The sequence below is a fragment of the Mus pahari genome, chromosome 15 (assembly GCF_900095145.1).
Source record: "Mus pahari chromosome 15, PAHARI_EIJ_v1.1, whole genome shotgun sequence".
In the NCBI taxonomy this organism is placed as follows: domain Eukaryota; kingdom Metazoa; phylum Chordata; class Mammalia; order Rodentia; family Muridae; genus Mus; species Mus pahari.
In genome coordinates this window covers 67,825,339-67,847,316 of record NC_034604.1, presented here as the reverse complement: position 1 = coordinate 67,847,316, position 21,978 = coordinate 67,825,339, and the positions used below count along the sequence as shown (strand labels likewise).

Sequence of the window (21,978 nt, the reverse complement as noted above, 5' to 3'; positions counted from 1 at the left end):
TAAAATATATTTAATTCAGCACTTTCTATATATACCCTTTTATACTCCTCTCCCAGAGTTCTGTTTTAGAACTACCAGGTGTGGGTAAAGGAGGAGTCAGCACGGCGGGGTTTGTCAGGACCAGGCGGGCCAGAGCCCAGGAGCAAGGAGGACCTCAAGGGACTGACCAAACTGGGCCAGACAGAACTACAAAGAGAAGCTCTTCTAAGCAAACGGTGAAGTCTGCTAGCAACCCTTGACAATGCACTTGGACTTCAAGGAGAAAAATCCTATGATCCTATGCAGTCACTAATTGAGAAGGGCAGGGACAGTCAGAGGGCACCAACCATCAAGGTCACGTGTACACGTATTTTCTGACTAAGATCCATCTCTCCCATCATTCCTCATCCCACTCCAACTGAGATCAGCCAGCTGGGATTCCCAGTTAGGATTCTCAGCCAATGTCCATGGTGCTTATAACAGCCATAGTTCAAACACACTTTCACCGCCTCAGCGCAGTCTCTCTATCTCCCCATGAGCTGGGTATTATGTTTATACAGATCCCAGAGATAAGGCATGGAGGCAGAGAGGTTAGATAAGACACAGAGCTTGAAGTAGCAGGCCTGGGGTCCAAGTCAGGGAAGGCTGGCTCTGGGACATGTGTTCTTCAATACTCTGCTTTTTGGCCTGGCAACAGTGTCTAAGGCAACCGTGAATAGAGGATCAAGTAAAAAGACAGATTTTTCCGAAAATATTTTCACATATATAAATTTTAATCAGCCATGGGGGAAAGAAAATCTTGCATTTGAACATGACCTGGATTATAGCTATCCTTTCTTGGGCCATCACCTGGGGCTAAAGCCTATCCCCTCCCCAACAGGACAGCAGACCAGAGGTGACAACTTAGGGCTCTGTGACCATTTATTCAATCTTGCTTTTGTTCCTGTCCCCCTGGGCACTGCTACAAGGATGGCTTTCTTGGTTATTTATACATTATGTTGTCCCACCCTACACCTCCCTGTGCCCTCCCACCTGTCCCTTGTAAACACACAAGTTATCATTGCACCAAAGCATCCCTAGGCCCCCGTCCTGAAGAAGTGCTATGACCACTAACTACTACCTCCCCTCCCTCCCCTTCCTCTTTCTCCTCCTATCTGTTTTCTTTTACACACTCTCTCTTTTTGTTGTTGTTGTTGTTGTGTTATGAGACAAGGTAGCTCTAGTTGGCCTAATTTTTTTTTGTTGTTGTTTTTGTTTTTTCGAGACAGGGTTTCTCTGTATAGCCCTAGCTGTCCTGGAACTCACTGTGTAGACCAGGCTGGCCTCGAACTCAGAAATCCGCCTCCCTCTGCCTCCCAAGTGCTGGGATTAAAGGTGTGCGCCACCACGCCCGGTCTGGTTGGCCTAAAACTCTATGTAGAACAGGTCAGTCTTGAACTGACTCTGCCTCCTGAATGTTGAGCAGAAGGTTGTGACTAGATCTGACTGCAGATGCTTGGGCTTCCCCCTCCCCCACCCCGGAAGGAACCAAATTGGTTTAATGATGAGTCTTCTCTCCACCTCCTCCTGGCTCCTGGCCTCCCTCACAATGGAGCATGACTTGGAAGAACCCTCTCAAGGCCACGGCTACACTTCCAAATGAAAAGCAGCGGCTGTGAGCTGCTTCCTTCACCATCTCCAAGACCGAGGTTGACCGTGATTTCCCTCTGGCTGCCTCACACCCTTAGCTTGGTCCTCATTTGGCTTTGTGTGTTCTTGCATGGAGGTCACAGAGCTCAACTCTTCAGTGCCACTTCAGTATTCTTTCTCAGAGGGTCTGAGGCAAGGGGGTAAAGGACATGTCTGAGGTGACTCCCACAGGTTGCGCGGGGGTGCCGTGTTGCCCAGGTGGCCATCAACACGACAGACTCCCAGAAGAATCTAGAAATCCCTCAGTTTTCTGAGGGCCATGCTATGGTGACTCCCAGAAGAGTCTAGAAATCCCTCAGTTCTCTGAAGGCCATGCTATGGTGACTCCCAGAAGAGTCTAGAGCAACTGTTCTCATCTGTGGGCTGCAAACCCTTTGGAGGTCCCATATCAGATATTTACATTATGATTCATGACAGTAGCAAAATTACAGTCATGAAGTAGTGATGATAGTAGTTTTATGGTTGGGGGTCACTTCAATATGAGGAACTAACTGTATTAAAGGGTCATAGCATTAGGAAGGTTGAGAACCCCTACTTTTGACATATTGATGTTCCATTTTCAAACAGCAAAATATGGCCCTTTAAAGGGCTCATTTGGGTGATTTTGAGAAATGGAGTAGCATCTGTTGTCTGAAAGCCCACAGCTGCCACTCTCCAGGTTACACACATAGTCCTGATGTCCAGAACAATGTCACCGCGTAAAGTCCTTTCACTTTTTCTCTTATTCCTTAACTTAGTGACCACCTGGCCTCCTCTTCTGCACCTGTGACCTAAGTAAGCTACAGGCAGCACTGCCTGGCATTGTGACAGTCTACATCCCCACTACCTTGGTAAGTGGGCAATTAGGCCTTTCAGCAAACCTTCTCTGAGGAGCAGTGAGACCCTATGTGGAAATACAACAGCCACAGCTCAATATCGGAAGCACCTTTTCCCTTCCTGCTCCTTCCATACCACTCCACTGCCCCAAGCTTGTGTGCCCCTCTGCTTAACGTGGGACTCTCGACTCCATGCACAGTCTGTGCCTGCATATCTCCCCGGGCCTGCCCCTGGTGCCCCTGTAAACTCTGCCCTGTTGTTCTGGAGGACTTTGCTCTTAAAACACAGCATAAGACATATATGCAGATCACACTTTGTGTTTCACAGATTGTGGTGATTGAGGTTGAAACAGTTTTATTTTTATATAGGTTCTCATCGGTAGATTCCAAGTAGAATATCCCAGGAATGTGTACCTCCAAATGAAGAGAGCAGGGGAACCTAGGAGCACTCCCTAGTCTAGGGCAGGAACCCCAGGGGTTATCCTTTTGGCTGCTGACCATGGTTTGCTTGTCTGTGTTCTCTATGACCGTTACCAGCCTTGTGCTGACATGCTGCCCCTGAAGCCACCAGTTCCCCACTCAACACTGCTCTGGGGTCCCCTCAGGGGCTGCTGTCCTACTCTTGGGACCAATATTGGACATCCTGGTACCTTGTGTGATGGTTTCTGTACTAGCTTCAGACAACACGGCCAGAGAAGCCCGAGAGCAGCCATGTTTGCTGGCGAAGGGACATGCAAACCATCACACAACTGCACAAGTCTCAGAACAGATTGTCCTGAAGCACTGAGGTGCTATAGTGACAGGCTGTGAGAAAATGGGATAGGAAAGGCCATCTTCCCTGGGAGTTCCTGGTTTGGGATGCGTTAATTCTTCACAGAAAGCCCCAAAGAATCCTCCTCTATGGTGCCTCAAGAGGGTGTGGCCTTCATCCCCCCCCAACCCCCTCAGAAACAGAGTGAAGAGTTGTAGTCTGACTAGAGCCTGCTACCCAGATCCAGCTCTCCAGAGGCTTGAGTTGGCCTCAGAACCTGGAGCTGCCTTTTGCATAGGTGTTTGCTGCTGGTGGAGGGAGTTATAGTTGGAGTCAAGGGCCTGGGGGAGGGAAGCATGGTCCCAGTTGGGTTTTGGCTCAGGAAATTTAGGAGGGAGCTACCAGAAGGCGGCAAACACAAGGCCTGGGCTTTGACTTTGGCCAGTGACATTCACTCCAGGGGCAGCTGTCCTGCCTTCACCACAATATCTCATGTTGGGCTAGCCTAGACAAGCCCCAAACACCTGAGGTCCTCTCTGCCAGGCAGGCTTTACTTTGATGGTAAAGCCCATGTCTGCATAGAGATGCTAAAAACATTTAGAGAACCTGGTGTGGTGGTATATGCTGGTAGTATCAGCACTGGGGAGGATGAGGCAGGAGTATCATCATTGGTTAGAGGCTAGTCTGAGCTACAAAGAGAGTTCTAGACCATTCTGGGCTACCGAGTGAGACATCTGCCTCCCAATTTCTCCCTGCCACCCAAAAAATTAAGAACTACAAATGTGCTAGCTACAGGATTTGGTATATTTTCTACTCCCCTCCCCCACCCCCCAAACAGGGTTTCTCTCCATGTAGACCTGGCTGTTCTGGAACTCACTCTGTAAACTAGGCTGGCCTTGAACTCAGAGATCTGCCTGCCTCTGCCTCCCGAGTGGGATCAAAGGAGTGCACCACCACTGCCAGACTTATTTTCTACTTTTTTACAGGGGTGGGAGAGGTTCTTTTGTTGAGGCAGGGTCTCAGTAATTAGCCTAGGCTAGTTTTGAACTCTCTCTTTAGTCTAGGCTAGCTTCATACTTGAGTCATTGTCTTATTTCAGCCTCCTGAGTGCTGGGACTATGTGTGTGCACCAAGGCAGTGCTTCAAGGACACCCTTCTGGAAAGGAAACTCCCTTTCTTTCATAAATACCCAGCCACACTCAGTGCTTGTCCAGAAAATTATGGGAAAACCAAAATCAAAGCAGTTGGTTCTTCTCTTTCTAGATCAAGCCATATGAATTCTCTACCATGTGATGCAGGCTTCTATCGCTGGAAGGAGGGGTTGGTACACGCTCACCTCAAACAGCCAAAGAACTGGGAGACACTGTCGATATCAAATTCAGCCTCCAGCAATTCACAGTGCAGGAGACCAAGAGCACTGGATAACTGGTTAAAGTTGGATCTCTTCACCCTACATCCTACCTGCTATTGTCACAATACTCTCTTATATCAGAAAAGTCCCGAAGATTCAGAGGGGGATGGAATTTGTCTCTGATCATGTCATGGATTTCTACCACCCACAGTCATCTGTTACTATAGAGATCACCCAGGGCTCCCGAGTCCTCCCTCTCTGGTCGAACACCTATCTAGCTGTTAGCTGCATCTTTGGCATCTGAGACCTGTGAGACCAAATGCATACCACCGACATAGCCCCTGCTTTCTGCCAAGAGAGGCATACATTGACTAGGGTGATAATACGTGCCAGGTATACTCAACGGGTTCTCTTTTAGCTAGCATGGTGGATGCGGATGCTTCTTCCAGACAATCAGATTCAGCTCCAGCTATGAGACTTCACTGGTTCCTCGAATCACACAGGAGCCTTCTGCCCGAGACCCGGACCGGAGCCACTCAATGACTCCAGCAGCAGCATTACCTTACACTCCTCATCCAACAGGTCCAGGATACCCAGCTTTGCCTCTATGAGGTCTATACATGGTTGGTTATCATAGAAGTCAATCAAGGTCCATGGGATCTGCTCCTTCATATATTCTTCTTGCTCCAGCTTGAACACATGCTAAGACAAGAAGCAAAAGGCCGAGGTGAGTGTACTATGGACATACCTTGAGAGTTATTTCCCCTAAGCTCTTGTTGAATTCTGTGGCTTGGAGGATGGCAGCCAAGTGCCACAGAAGGTCTGGACTCTAACTCATACTCATGAGTGGAAATGGCAGAGCTCAGCTAGCTAATTTCCCATTCCTGTCCAATCCCTGCCTTGGGATAGGATAGTAGAACCCTGCATGGGTTGCTGGACTCTAGACAACTAAAGGAGCTGTGCATCTGGCCTTCGGTTCCCTGATGCCCTGAAACTCAGGCTCAGAGAGAAGTGGGTCAAAGTCAAGGGACATTTTTTTTTTTTTTTTTTTTTTTNTTTTTTGGGGCACAAACAAAAAACAAAGGAAAGGGAAGGGTGGAGCAGAATCACACCAATCTCAGAAGAAAAGTGGCCTGGGGGTCACTCCAGTGGGACAGTGAGATCCTGATTCCAACAACCCCGGCAATGCATTGAACCTACCGAATTGAACTGTTGCTGGAGCTTTTCATTGGCATAGTTGATACAAAACTGCTCAAAGCTATTGATCTCGAACGTCTCAAACCTGCAAAAGGAAAGAGGTGAAGCCACAGGTAAGATACGCTATCCATGAAGTACTCTCTGGGGTATAACAAGGCTGCCTCCTTCCTTGTGCAAGTACCAAATTGCCAGGTTCTGCCCTGTGCACAGACTTCTGTTGTGAATATCAATGCTGGGAGCCTTGGAAAATTAGAAACAGGGGCATTAAGTGCTTTCTTTTCAACTGATAAGGAACTGAGAGTAGGAAATTACAGGGAGGACATACAGACAATGAGGTCAGCCATGACTCTGTGCACACTAGCAGGTCTCGGTGATGTTTAAAGTAAATCAAACTCATACTTTGCCTCCCGTTTTTATCAGTTAACTTTGCAATCTAAAAACACCACCATGCTATTCTCCAAAGGCACCAGTTTTAGGTCTGTATAGGTCTATGCTCTGAGACCTGGGAATTGCAGGAGTTTCTGGATTGGGGACAGAGAACAGACAGGGCTATTGCTACTGCTCAAACCTAGGGCATATTTATCCAATTTTCAGAAACTCAGGAGCTGACATATAGATATATCAACTCACTAATCCCCAGTAAAGGACATTTGGTTCTTTCTCTATCATACGCTGCTATCAGTATTGTGATAATTTTATATACCTCTTCAACTCCATGATTCTTTTCTAAGGATTTTATCCTAGGAAAACGAACATGTCAAAAAGCTCCCTTTTAGAGTGTGGGTATTGTAGGTGATGTGCATGTATGTGCAAGTGTTTATAAAACAACATGCATCTGTGTGTACATGGAAGAGGCCAGAGGAGGATGGGAGGTATTTTGCTCAACCTCTCTCTACCTTATTCCATTAAGAATCTTCTCTGTGAACCTGAAGTTCGTGTTGGTGGCTAGCAAGTTTCAACAACCTTCCTGTTTCCACCCCTGTAACACTGGGATTATAGTTGCTCATTTAGCCATGCCCTGCTTTTTGTGAGTGCCGGGGATTTGAACTCTGGTCCTGATGTTTGCACAGTAAACATTCTTTCTCATGAAACCATTCCCCCCAGTGTCCGGAGCACTGTTTCATGGAAGGCAGAAGCAGACACCACCAGAAAGGTACAAGTCGTTTGCTATTTCTCTACCTGTCCCTTGCCACGAATGAGTGAGTATCATTCTAATACCAGTCAGCAGTGCTATTTTATTACATAATTCCTCCTGAATTGAGCTCATCTATACCAGTATGCTTCAACATTTGGGTGCATTTTTACCAATGTCATATATAATGTGTCACAGAGATCCAAACAAACATTTTTCAGAAAGAGATTTAAAAAAAAAAAAACAAAAAAAAAACAACACATAAGACTTCCGGTCAGTCTACTCCTTCCCCTCACTATGGTAATACCTCACCAGGAGTATTACCATAGTTTGCTGTTAAAAAATATCTAGTATGATTTAAAGCCCACTCCACAAGATGGAACTCATGTATTGTACCATTAATTGGGCTGCAAACTAGTGGCTGTCTAGGTCGTAAGCCCCGGGAGAAAACCTAACACACTACTGACTCTGCTAAACAAAGAAATAAACTGTCCCCTCGAGGTCTTATCTTTACACCCATGGATTCGTCAGGCTCTCGGGCCTCACCGGAGAAGGTTCTTTTCCCAACAATTAATAGTGGCCTACACCTGACCAACATGCAGAAAACAAGACTCTGGAATTCCCAGCTCTAACTGGAACAGCTACATCACATGTTCTACCCCCTAAGACTCAGGGATCCAGCTCAGAAGAGACGGTGGGAAGGTTGTAAGAGCCAGACGTGTTAGGCAGTCTTCACTGCACATGACAGGGACGTGGCACACGTGAGCTCACACAGCTGTGAGAGCTCGCAGAGAACCTGTCCAGCAGTGGTTCTCAGCCATCCTGACGCTGGGACCCTTTAGTACAGTTCCTCATGATGTGGTGACCCCCAACCATAACATTATATCCATTGCTACCTCATAAATGTATCTTTGCTACTGTTATGAATCATAATTTAAATACCTGTGTTTTCTGATGGTCTTTGGTGACCCCCATGAAAGGGTGGCTTGACCCCTGTGGTGGTTTGAATAGGTTTGGCCCCCATAGATTCATGTGTCTGAAGGCTCAGTCATAGGGAGTGGCACTATGCGGAGGTGTGGTCTTATTGGAGGGAGTGTGTCATTGTGTAGGGCTTTGAGGATTCCTAGGTTCAGGTTCTTCCCAGTGCGGAGGAACAGTCTCCTCCTTGCTGCCTCTGGATCAAGATAACAGAATTCAAAACTCCTTCTCCCAGCACCATGCCTGCCTGCATGCTGCCATGCTTCCCGCCATTGTAATGGACTGAACACCTCTGAAACTGTAAGCCTTGGTCATGGTGTCCCTTCCTAGCAATGAAACCCAAACTAAGATGGCCCTCAAATAAGTCATAACCCACAGGTTGAGAACTCGCAAGACCAGAGTATTTGAACACAGAGAATCTTCTAGTCAAAAATCTTAATTCTGAGAGAGGCAAAAATTTGATTTAGAAGGAAGAGCTCACTTGGAAAGGCTATGAACAGAGTATGTTTGGGAAGAGGAGCACCTGAGGCCTGGAGTGAGAGGACAGGGAAATACCAATGGGGAGAAGCTGGAGGTTCAGGCTTCATCTGGCCTTCTCCAGCACTGCAAGCCACCCTACCTTCCCACCATCCCACTTCTAAACACGGACAACTGAATTTTCTGTCATTGCAAGTCCTTTCCTAAACACTACTTTCAGGAAGGGATGGCAGTCCTATCCCTGGTGAGGGATGGAGACACAGAGGTGGGGCTATAGCTCTCTGCATGTAGGGGTTACCAAAGTGGATCCATCAGATCTCTAACAGGCCCAGAGCAGTGTTCCAAAAGCCTCAGGGTCTCCCCCAACCCCCACCAAGGTCTAAGACATGGGGAAGTGGGAAGTCACCTTCAGATCAAAGGAACCAACTGTTTGGAGACAGCCATGATAAAATATAGCCTTTGGCCATGCTCACGTGGGAAAAAATGACTCTGAGTTAATAAAACAAGATCAAAGATTCAAATGCCATGCTGAATCACAGCTCCAGTGGAACACAGACCAGCAAACAGCCATTACCCCATAAAATGGGCCTCCCAGTACAGATAGCACTTCTGTAGACCAAGTCGCATTACTTAGAACCTCAACCTACCCCCACTTCCAGCCACAGTGGTAGCTGATGACAGTCCAAGCCTAGAGGAAATTTAATTAACATAACCTACACGGAAGATTAAAGAGCCAGCCCAGCAATTGGCCAGATAATGGGTACTGGGTGTTCTGACAGAGCCAGCCTGGCTGAGCTCTACAGACGGAAGATTTAAATACCCCACACTTGTCATTTTTTTAAAGGTTTACATTGGTAGCGCTCCACAGAGAACATTCTCATTAATTTGAGATGGCAGAAATTAGCTCCTAATTTCCCTGTTTCTACGATATTATCTGTTAACAATTCCTCTGCCATCTAGCGTAATTACTGCAATGCCGGAGGTGAATGAGCAGCTTGGCTGACCAGGAGGATGAGGGAGACACCTGACCTCAGACGTGCGCGGCTGAGGAGAGAGGGCAATGCTTCCTTTTCAACCAAATTACACCTGTAGTAATTCCGTCCATCAACAGAAATGGTCTTAAAAATAAATACACTCTCAATCCGCAGCATTAAAATGCCACAAGGAAATACATGCAAGTCTATACAAGGGGGACAGGAGCTGTCTTGAGAAGAGTTTGGCCAGAATTCGAAGGTGGGAGAAGGTGTACACACACACACACACACACACACACACACACACACACACACACACCAAGGCCGACACAAGGCATCTGTCCTCCTGGTGGTGCAATGATCACCTGCAGTTTCCTGTTAATATCTGACCTGAGTATATCTTTAACTTCCTTCTTATTGGATCCAATTTCAGAGAGAAGGGAGAGCCATGAGCCTCTCTAAAACAGCGAAAGCCCCCGTCAGGTAAGACAGTTGTGACAGGGACATGCCTTGGCTGTGACAGGGACATGCCTTCCTTGGCTTGGAGTTAATTATTTACCTCCATGAGCCACCTACCCACAGCCTGGAGACCCAGTAGAGTGAAGGCTGGGCAACACTATTTCCTCTGGGGCATGGACTGGAGGAGCTAGGACCTCAGGCCTCCCTCCACCTTTGGCAGAGCATAAAGAGGTGGATATAAATGGTGGGCTAAATGGCATACAGGAAGCCTACCTTGGGGAGTTGTTTTCCTACACGAACCCTTAAAAACAGAGTCATCATGCATGGATACCAGAGATATGAGCCAATATCTTTTTCTAGACCTTTCCCTCACCTGAAGCTGTGAACTCTCAAGGGTACCCCAGAGTCTGTCTGTCAATCACTGACAGTCTGCTCGTTGGGCTTTCAAACAGCAGGGCTCCCAAATGCTCCTGTCCACAAGCTTGTCCTTTAGAGAGAACCCAACTCAAGGCACTGCTGGAAGGAAGGCAGTCTGCCAGTGCCTGGATTTTGTTTCCATGGGGATCCGAAAATGCCTCTCCAAATCCACCAGCCAAACTTATAAGAACTGCAAATGAAGAGCAAGCCATGGTCCCTCTGCACTCAACGACTACCAGAAGGCGGTCTAGAGGCTATCCTGTGTAGTATATGAGAACCTTTCAAGGCAGTATTAACTTCATATGCTCTAGGCTTTTAGAGGTGATGCCACAACGTTATGGGGGCTGGGATAGACAGAGGAAAAATGTGGGGCCTCATCTGAGCACTTAATTATGAGGGGGGGGATATAATTCCAAAGGACTACCAGGTGTGCCCAACCCATGGCTCACATGTGGTCAAGGAGAGGTGTGAATATACGCCCTGATGCAAAATCACAAACTTTCTCAAAACATTATGCATTGTAACTCTTGTGTATGTGTTCTTGTGTGTGGGTACACATGTATGGGAGTGAACATACACACACGCTCATGCTCAGAGGTCAATACAGTGTTCTTCTTCAATCACTCTTCCACCTTACTTTTGAGACACTTTCTCTCTCTCTCACTGGACCTGAAGCTCCATGATTCTGCTAGTCTGTTTGCCCAATGAGCCCCAAAGGTCCTCGCAGGTCCTCTCACCTCTGCCTCCTCAGCATGCCCAGCTTCTTTTAAAGACATGGATTCAAGAATCCAAAATCAGACTCTCAAGCATGGATGTCATGTACTTTACCAATGGAGCCATCGTTCCACGGTTTTCTTTGATACCTTGATTGCACAGTCCTCGAGCATGAACCTTGTAGGTAATAGCACTGTTTTACAATGTCAGAAAGGTGGACACTTCTGCGTGAGTCTAGAAGACTGAACTTGGCATTGGAGTACCCCAAGATGTAGAGCTCTCTTCAGATGACAGGACTGTACCAGAGCAACAGAACAGAACCATGTGACCTGTGAGGTCTAACTCTAACCCGCTATGCTTGCTCTAAAGCTGACAATGTCCTGTGACCTTCTGGGCCACCAGGAACTGGGTTGCTGTCCACAGGACAAAGGGTAAGTCTATCACAGTTCGTTACCCTTAATTCTCTACAACACCTGTTTACAAAGGCCCAGGGAGGCTGGGCAGTCTTCTTCGAGTAACTGTACTGGGACTGTATAGTTATCTTCGTCGGAGAGTGGAATCAAAGCAAAACAAACCAAGGACACAAAGAAGACTTTCTTTCACCAGAAAGATGAAGGCAATGGATTCACCATTACAGGACAGAGATTCTACAGAATAGAAAGGGAATACGTGTAGCTCAGCTCCACTGATGGGTTGACGTTCAGGATATGCACTAAATTCCTGAAACCCAACAACAAAAGCAAACATTAAAAGATCCTGGACTGTACGGCGAAACCCAACGAACACCGACATTCATCCCGGGTCTGGGATACACTCGATCAGATGCTTCCGGCTCCTCCGCCTTGACTTCCCCACCACGATAGACTCGGCGTCCAATTGTGAGCAAGATAAACACTTTCTCTCTTGGTTGGTTTTGTCAGAGTATTTTATCGTAGCAACAGAAAACCAAAACCAAACCAAAACAAAACAAAAAACCACAAGATAGCAGATCCCATGCCTTTCTTCCCAGAGTTCAATCTGCCTACTTCTCGCCCCAGCCTCTCCTGCAGTGGTCTCAGCGTGACAGGTTTTTCTGCTGCATCCTGCACGGTCCTCTGCACAAATGGACTGGCTAGAGCCAAATCCTGGCATATTGAAAGCTGAGGTCAAAGATTAAAACAATAATGTGTATTTCTCTAAATTGAGCTATTTATTTCTTGATGCCTGAAGGAAAGAAGAGGAGTAAAAGATGCGCTCTGTAACTAACGAAGCCAATCGAGGTAAATGCTGGCTAATCAACATGAAAGCAAACTCCAGCCAAAAGCTGCCAGGCTGTCCTCTATCAATATCCAGTCCTGCCTGGTAGGAACATCCCACAGGGAGTTTCACAGGTCCTGAGTTAGAACAGCTTGGCTTGGCATAATTGCTCTGGGTACTGCCTATCTTGCACTATTCGGAGAGCAGATAAGGGAGCTAAAGAAAGAGAAGCTGTTCCTATGCCTAGGCACTGGGTGTCTGGAATTGGTCTGTTCAGAGGCCTGCAGAGGGGCCAGTGGGTAGCAGGCCACCACAGACTTTAAGGGAGCCATAGCCTTTTCCACTCTATGAGCTACCAGCTAGTCAGTGTCTATGGAATACAGATGTGCTGCGTGGTGCCGGCTCCTGTGGTGCCTGCTTGTATCCTGTGTAAGTGCTTATTTCAGGGTGGGACTCTGTGAAATATTCACATTAATAGATAAACCCGAAGCAGCTCATTCATCGTTCAGAACTCTTCTCAGTTCTCATTCCATGCTGAGATTTAAGGCTGATGTGTTCAGGGCCACATTTGGAAGGAAGACCCGGAGTCACCAGGTTATAACGTCTGATTCAATTCTCTTAACCTTTATGTCTTAGTTGTTCTAATGTTACTGTAATAAAATACCCCATCAAAAGCAACATAGGAATAAAGGGGTTTTGGCTCATAGTTGGAGGTTACAGTTAATCATCTCAAGGAAATCACAGCATCCGGAGCCTGGGCAGGAAGCCATACTGCGCCTTGCAATCCAGAAGCAGAGAGCAAAAATTGCTTGAGTTGAACACAAGCACTTATTTCATTTTAATACACTCCAGGACTCTAGCCCAGGGAGTGACACCAGCCATAGTGAACAGGTCTTCTCACCCGAAACCTGAAAATACTCAAGGCAGTGTGTGTGTGTGTGTGTATGTGTGTGTGTGTGTGTGTGTGTTGGGGATATATGAATAAGGCAGAACCAGCGATTGACAGTCAAGCAGCAGGTTCTCTAAAGAATGCAGGGTTCTCACAATGCTATAGCAAAGCTGAGCAGAGCAGGTGTCCTGCCGCCCCAGGGAGAGGCCTGCCCTGAGGAGCCACTGAGGAAGCACCTCCCACTGCTATTTGTTCTTCATCAACCATATGGCTTCTGTTCACATTTAAATTTTTGTATTTATTTAAGTGTATGTGTCTGAGGGTTTTTGGATGATTGCATAGGTGATATCCACAGAGATCAGAAGGTGGCATTGGATCCAGGTAAGATATTGGACCCCCAGGTTCTGGGAACCGAACCCAGGTCCTCGGCAAAGCAGCATGCACTCTTAACTACTGAATCATGTCTCCAGCTCCCTCCCATCCCGATTGTCCTCCTGTCCCCACTGCTGGGATATTCGCCTTTCTTTCTTACTTCCCATTATTCTATTCTCTTCTATCCAGTTCACATCACCTTCCTTAGAAAACTTTTCCTGGTTACATAAACATGCATGGCCTCTGGTTTTAATCTTAGGCATCACCAAGTTCCAGAAATACAATTTAGCTCTTTTCTAATGCCCCATGCAATATAGTCTGACATGAAACCATTGCTGAGCCAGGGCACCAGAGGGAGGGGAGAGAGCCTGTCTGCATGGGAAGTGGCCGCCTTGAAGGGGAGTCTCTTTTATGCCACCCTCAGGGGCTTCCCAGCCGTTCCAGCCCACCAAGCTGTGCTTCATTCCAGTGGCCCTGTTCTTGTATCACCGCAACCTCTATGGGTTTGGGTTGCTATTTTAAGACAGAAGCGGTCCTTCTAGGAGAATGGAATCTATTCTTAGCTTACAGAGGCCAACACAGTTGTGAGAAGAGCAGAGGGATGCAGCCCCGTCCACACAACTTCATTTGAGTCTAGATGGGGCTGAGATGATAATGCCAGCAAGACTCCCCTGAAGCCGTAGGACAGCCAGAGAGGGACTGTGATCTGCAGTCAGCTAGCTCTTGGTGGCAGCCTGGCTAGAGAAAGCCAATCTCCTGATGTCTCACCATGAGTGCATCCCTCCAAGCTACGTGGGCCTCACCCTCAAGAGATCAGTCGTAAATGAGGGCCTGTCAGTTCCCTCTAGATTCCAAGAGGAAGAGAACTCACACAACTGCTAACTAGTACAGCACTAACTAGTCAATGCAGAACTGGGCAAAATCAATATTAAAGCGATCCTCTCAGTTGAGGACAGTGAGATCAAGAGCTTGGTTGAAATAGAACCTAGCAGATACAAAAACTGACAGAGGCTTCCAGAATGAGGATGGACCGCCCATTTCCTTCGCAGGGTCTGTTTCCTGGTAGTAAAAACGGATGCCTAATCTGACCATGGTGGTATATACAGTTGTAATCTCTATAACTGGGACATTGAGGATTTCAAGTTTGAAGCTAGTCTAGGCCACACAGTAAGACTGTATCTTAAGAAAAACGATGCTATAGAGGTTTGTGATAGGAATGTTTTGACAGAGTACTGTGTCCCTTGGGAACTGTCACCTGTATTGTAAAACACTTGGCATGTCTGTTTGGGGTTTGGGGCCAACAGCCCCAAAGGCCCCTACATATCATTAATTCTCCTGGCTGGAACCACTGGGAATCCATTGAATCTGTGGCTGGCTCCCAGGTGTCAATAGGAACATACTTATGACCATCAGGTAGTGTGAACCGTAGGGGTGCAGGCCTACCCGTAGATATCCAGGACCCCGATGAAGGAGTGCTGCTTAAGGGAGGTGTGCAGGGCCTTGTTGATGTGCTCCACAATCCAGGAGAACAGCTGAGCGTAGATGTGCTTGGCCAAGGCGTCGCGCGCATTGACCACTTGCTGCAGGGACATGGTCTTGACGTAGGTCTCTGAGGTGGTGACCAGCTTCCGATGACACAGCCAGTGCTGCATCTGGCTGTGCTCTATTCCCAGCAGGCTGCAGAAGTTGCTCAAGTGTTCATCCTGGGGCTGAGGAAAAGAAGACAGGGTCAAGAGTTGTACTGGCTCTGTGGGTCACCTTGACACAGGCTGGAGTTATCACAGAGAGAGGAGCTTCAGATGAGGAAACGCCTCCATGAGACCCAGCTGTATGGCATTTTCTCAATTAGTGATCAAAGGGGGGAAGGGCCCCTTGTGGGTGGTGCTATCCCTAGGCTGGTAGTCTTGGGTTCTATAAGAGAACAAGCTGAGCAAAGCAGTGGAAGCAAGCCAGCAACATCCCTCCATGGCCTCTGCATCAGCTCCTGCTTCCAGATTCTTGCCCTGTGTGAGTTCCTGTCCTGACTTCCTTTGGTGATGAACAGCAATGTGGAAGTATAAGCTGAATAAACCCTCTCCTCCCCAACTTGCTTCTTGGTCATGATGTTTTGTGCAGGAATACAAACCCTGACTAAGACAGGAGGGGAATGGGAGGTAGGCTCCCTCCCACGCACACGTTCCATCTTACCAGGTAGCCTCATGGAACCCTATCTCTGCCCCCACACCCCATATCAGGTAAGTGTAGAGCCCGGGCGGTATGGCTTAGACTGATCCTTGCACCTGCCAATGACCACATTACAAAGGCTTAACAAGGTAAACTGCTGTGTGCCGCATTTGTGCGCCAGGTAACTGCTTGGAGGGGACAGTACGGGTGAAAGGAACAGCCTATGAACTGACAGCTTAGGAATGCAGAAATAGTCCAGAGTCAGGCGCCAGAGAGTAGCAGGCACAAGCTGAGCATGTGGTACGCATCTGCAGAGGGCGCAGGCACCACTCACAGAGCAGAGGGTTCTCAGCCTCCTGTGCAAAGCCCTTAGCATAAAAGCTCCAGGTCTGCCTGGCACTCAGCCACCACCTGTCCCCAGGCTTTAGTCCCCCTTCTGTAACAGGGATGGATTGGCGACTGTCTTATAGGTAGGCAGGACGTGGGACGTGTCCAGGTGTTTTACACTCTAGTTCTCTAAAGCGTATGTGGCTTCAGTGGGTGTGTTCAGATGCGCTGGGAAGAGACAAGCCCAAACCTAGTGGACAGTCTCAGCAACGAGAACACGCAGACAGGCTCCACAATATACCTACTGGCTTCCCAGCTACCACAGAGGGCCTCCTTTGGGTCCTGACATGTGCTTACCAGTCATACCACCTGGCTTTTGGACTACCAGAAAACCAAAAGTCCCCACAAGGATGTACCTCGCTTCATGAAACCATCTAAGGCTCTTGGAAAATCCCTGCTGCCCATTCAGGAAACCCCACAGAAAACCTCTCGTCCTGTGGTTATTCACGCCCTCAGCTTGTACTTGGCAAAGTGGCTAAGCCAGCTTAGTAACTCTGAGGCTAGAAGAGAATCTGTTAGATTCAGAACATGATTTCCTAATGGCTCTAGATTGTTGATGGGTCTCATTTTCTGATGAGGCCGCCTGCAGCACTGAAATGAGGGCTTACTTAATAAAAAATTAACATAGACAATGTTATAACTTCCCCCTTCACATCCTATCTTCAGGCCATTTGCCCCTCTCAATAGGTAGCCATCTGGGCAAAGCAAATATTAAAATAGGATGTTAGAAAAGAATGCCCCTGCCCCAAATCTCGAGAAGAGTGTGTTCCCCAACCATGGGTAGGGATAGAGACAGGAGTGCATCAACCAGTGCTAAAGCACAGCTGAGGTCATGAACACTGAAAGACAGGTTAAAGAACATTCTCAGACTCATCTGGACCAAGAATCCTCATCTCTGGGGTCAGGCTCCTGCTTGGCAGCTGTAATTCTGGTCTATCCTGCATTACCCCTGACCCCCCACACCCCCAGCCAGACCACTTGAGTAGGCTGGGCTTGGCATGCAGAGGTCCACACTTCCTACTCACTAAGCAGTTAATGGTGCTGTGGCTATTTCTAGCCACAGGCTCCATCGGCAGCCACCCTACCCGTGCCCGCTCCAACATAATGTTACCGTTCAGGGCAGGATTTGGAGCCCGCTTGGCAGGCAACAAGTTCATAGGTGGCGAGTGTCCAATTTGTTCATCTGACCTATTTTTTTTTAGAGATTTCTTAATCGCTAGGCACACACTACAGACGGATCCCCTGACATTTGAGCGGTTTGCTTGCGGCAAACAACACGGGCCTGTTCCCACATGCCCTCTTCTCTTCCCCACTCCTTACCCCTCTCCCCCTTCCTGTTCCTCCCCTCGCCTCTATCTTGCTAGAGTGTGGCAGAGACAGAACCACAGTAAGGGAGCTAACTCTTTAATAGCCGCCAGGGAACAGGTTTCTAGACACCACAGTGGGACTTCTTCTGACTGTTGATTAAAGGTACTAACAGAAACTGATTGAACATCATGCAATTACATTTAAGCATAATTAGATGATGATAAATCCATTAAAACAGTCAGCATTCTAGACAGCAGCTCAGTTTTATGGACCTGCATTGCCAAATTCAGGGGGAAAATATGGCCTCTGGTGTCCAACTAATTGGACAGTGTTTCAACTCTGAGGTAACCCGGGCAATCATGGAACACATTCCCATGCCTTAATTAAAAGTAAAAATTCCAGAGCAGAAGGCATGCGGCTTAGAAGCAGACAGCAAGCCCACCTATGGGCCTGTGGAGCATATGGAGGATCCCCGATAGGCGTCCTCAGCGGCAGACTTCTCAAGCTCACACTTGGGCTGAGCACCATGTTCAGGTCCCACTGGGTCACTGGCAGGTGTGTGTATGTATGTGTGTGTGTGTGTGTGTGTCTCCCAGGTCTTTAGCTAAAAAATTTCAGTTGAATAAGTGAATACAGGAATAGAACCAGCCTGCGCCTGTCCTGGCAGGGACATTAGTCATCCTGCCCTTTAAGAAAGAGGTTCTTCTCTGTGGGCTTTACTTAGGTTTACTTGGGCTTTATTAGGTGTTGCTCTGTATAGGAAGAGGCAGGTTCTTAAGGTCCATTCTGGCCCCAACAACCAGAATGGTACTGGTTTAGAACTTACCACCATTGGCTCCGAGTGAAGGCCTTCATGCAGGGCTCTGTTCTCTTTCCACTCAGTGTGCGGAGGAAGAAAGGATGTAGGGAGGGGAGGGAACGTCTCTAAAGTTATATCCCTGAGAAATGGCAGGGTCAGGATTTGAACCCTGGCAACCCTGATGCTGTCATGACACCCACAGCCTAGACATTCGACCCATGCTAACAAGCCTCCCATCTTAGGCCATCTTGGCTCTCACCTGTGTCCTCTGCCTGATGGTCCCATCTTTGTACAGACCTCACAAATACAGGTGACACAGTATATCAAGCAGAACATAATAGATGTGGCCCTACAGTTTAGTGGTGGTGGTGGGAACAGGCTCTGGTGACAGTGACTCCCCCTGCCACTGCTCTTCATCTGAATGCCCAGGTGTGAAGGACTATCAGTGACACTGAACCTACAAGCCCAAGGCTGGACTTTCTAAAAAAGTGGCATGGTCCTCTGGTACAGTTCTCAGAGCTTTGCTTCCTCAGTGGTACCCACTGAACTCTGTCTCATCCACACTGGTGTCCATTCTTATTACCATTGAAGCCTAGACAGCCTCAATGAATCACCAGCTATCCATTCTAGAGTGCCTGCTGGGCCCTGAATACTGCAGAGGTGACTAAGAACAGACTTACTGCCCTCTCGGTTTGGAAAAGGAGGAGAAGGAGGGAAGGAAGAGGGGAGTGAGGGAGAGAGGGACAGAGGGAGGGAGAGAGGGAGGGAGGGAGAGGAGAGGGAGAGGGAGGAAGAGGGAGAGAAGGAGAGGGAGAGAGGGAGGGAGAGGGAGAGAGAATAATCACACAAGGAATGCATATTCATTGTGCTAAGACTTGGGAGCAAGGGAGGCTTAGTGTGCCATGGAGCCTAAACCTTGACCTTGCACAATGCACACACCAGAAACAACCCAACAAAAGCTCTGTGACCAGGAGTGTGGCTCTGAGACCACTGGTGAGAACAGGGGTGGTACGTGGCTAGAGATGAAGGAAATATTGGTCACCTCTCTTGCATGTCCCAGCCTAAGCCAGGGATTTGTCAATGTGTGTCCTCCCAGTCTTCTCTGACCTTCTCTTGCAGAATACAACTTCCCTGAAGACGCATAGGGCGTTTTCTAGGAAGAGGTGTGCAGAGGGAGGCATAAACACTGCCATAAGCTCGTCACCAGCCTCACACACTCACTGCTAGTGCCAGCTAGGGCTTGTATTCACCAGGGAGGCTACTTGTCCTTACCATCACAGCATCATGACTGCCAGCTCTACTACACCTGTAGGTTCCATCCACCCTACGGTACACACACACACACACACACACACACACACACACACACACACACACACATGCACAGCAACTTGTGAATGTCAGATGTCAGAGACGGCTCTGGGATGCTTACTGCAAGCTCCTGAATCTGTACCTTTTTCAGAGGAACCGGGGAACCTCCAAGCTCTCACGTGGGGCTGGAGGGCAGGTTGGGGAGGAGCCCTGTTGAACCTACAGAATTCCAGTCTTTCCCTCCCTGAAGGTAGGGGCGTTTTGAACTTCTGCTAACTCTTGTCCTACACAGACAGCAACGGCCGTAAGTGGTAAGGGTAATGGCTGCGCTTGTGGCTGGAATGGACACACACACATCTGAATTCTCTAGTGATATATGTGTCCTTTTCCTAGAATCTGGCTATTTAAATTCCATATCCCAAGAAATAAGAATCACACTTAGTGCTTCCCCTTCGAGGCTAACCACAGATTGGCACAGAAGTAAAACCATGGCAGATGTACTTATCCAAGGCCAGAGTGGAGTTTTAGCTCTGGCCAACGCATTGTGTTTCAGAGAGGGCACAGATAGAAACTGCCATCTTTCCTACCAACATGAGCTCTCTCCAGCACATTCATCCCACACAGCCACCTCCTGTCTACTATATGTCAACTGCGGCACTAGGCTCCAGGGAAAGGACCTTTATGAGCCTTTAAGGACCTGTCAGAGCTGGTAGGACCTTGACTGAGAGGCCTCACTTAATATTCTGTCTTCTACGGGGAAAAGGTCAGTCAGTGCTGTCCCGTCCTGGCTACCTGGTTAGAATGCAAGCTCTTTAGAAGCAGTCACCAACTATGTTGTCCAACCCTCCATTTGCTTGCTGCAAAGACTTCATCAGCCTGGAGCCCACGTAGTACTCAATAGATTGATGACATGTTGTAGAATTCTATGTACCTCAGAGTACTTGGAAAATAAACCCATCAGACAAATTTATTGACTGGCCACTAAATCCCTTGCCCCAGTGATAGAAACTTGAAGGCAGCTGATTTGAAATGAATTGGTTCTTTAAAAAAAAAAAAAAATTATCAGCGAGAAAACAGAAGTCATTACTGCTTAGAATAAATAACCCAGGGGTGCCCTCTAAGCACAGAGGCTAATGCCTGTGGTATCAGGCCAGAGGATCCTCGTTGACTGTGAATATTTTATCTCTGGTGCCACTTACTGAAATGCTGCAGGAATCCCCGTCCCGCTCAGACTGAATCTCCACACTTCCAAGGTGCAAGATAGAAGCAATTATCTTAAAGATGCTTATTTGATGCGAGTCCCGCACTCCTGAAGGGCAAAAAAACAAAACAAACAGACATGACACTCGACATCTGTGCTACGATAGAAAGGACTTTTTACCCTTTACAAGGACTTTAAAAATTGTTTAATTTTCCTTCCTGGATTAGGGTTAATGACTCCTAAAACCAGACAGGCCCAGTCATTACCACTCTAAGTAGAACCTCAGAGGCAGAGGGGCTCCCGGATTGAAGGGGAAATATCCTCACTGATTGTCTGGATCACGCCAGATGGGGCTCGTTGTCATTTGAGCTTCTCTAAGGGCACAGAGGGGCAGCCATAGGATTGACTCATTTTGGACTTCATTTCAACCAGATACTTTATGGATGCTTTTATGAGTTTAATAAGGGTGGCCATTTATCTGTAGTTGTTTTTTTTCCAAACCTAATATCCGGCAAACATCTGTGGCACACACACAGGGCCAACAGGGGAGAAGAAAGGAGAATCTTCCACCATCCCTGGGATTGCTATTCTAGGGACTGGTCGGCCAGCTGGCTTATGGCCGGTGCCAGTTGAGGGTAGCTGTCCTATATCTTCTATGCACACCCCAACACTGACAGAAACGCACGCAGCCGAGAAACACTATGGCCACAAACTTGATTGTCGCCTTTGCTCTTTGCATCAGTTATCCAAGGCACATCTCTTTAAAGTTAGATTTAGTTTGAAGGCGTTAGTTCTTTTTACATTTCAGAAGATCTCACACTTACTAGCAAAGCTGACAGGACGGTATGATGAAAGTTAGTAAAGTTGCCTTCTATTGAAGAAAAGGCAGTGGCTCTCCCAGCTTCCTCCTGAGCCACATCTCCTTACCCTTTACTCAAGTGACAACATCCAGTGCAGCTGCATATAAATGGGAGGCAAAGACAGGGCTCACTAGGATTAACAACCACCCCAGGAAATCCACAAAGTGGGCTGCCCAAGCATGATCTCAGTAAGCCCTCGTTATTACCATGGGCCCTCTTGAACAAGCCCCGCATACTACAGGAAACAGAAACCAAGCACCCCATGATAAGCAACTATAAAAAGTGAGTGACCCAACATGACAGTCAGAGCCCTAAACCCAAGGCTGAGGAGAACCATTAAGAGAAAATGGAAATATAGAAGTGGATGCCCACAGTCATCTATAGGATAGAACACAGAGACCCCAATGGAGGAGCCAGAGAAATTACCCAAGGAGCTGAAGGGGTCTGCAACCCTATAGGTGGAACAACAATATGAACTAATCAGTACCCCCAGAGCTCGTGTCTCTAGCTGCGTATGTA

At 47.7% G+C, this 21,978-nt stretch overlaps 1 protein-coding gene across 4 annotated transcripts in view; it reads right to left on the bottom strand.

The window, feature by feature from the left end:
- Positions 1 to 21,978, bottom strand: part of Myo5b (myosin VB) — a 295,975-nt gene that overhangs the window by 95,045 nt on the left and 178,952 nt on the right. For all 4 annotated transcript variants that reach the window (XM_029547256.1, XM_029547258.1, XM_029547257.1 and 1 more), the window contains exons 9-12: positions 20,598 to 20,707; positions 14,874 to 15,139; positions 5,786 to 5,867; positions 5,147 to 5,287 (exon numbers count right to left, since the gene is read on the bottom strand). In XM_029547256.1, the coding sequence (XP_029403116.1) occupies positions 5,147 to 5,287; positions 5,786 to 5,867; positions 14,874 to 15,139; positions 20,598 to 20,707 (599 nt within the window). The remainder of the gene's footprint in view (positions 1 to 5,146; positions 5,288 to 5,785; positions 5,868 to 14,873; positions 15,140 to 20,597; positions 20,708 to 21,978) is intronic.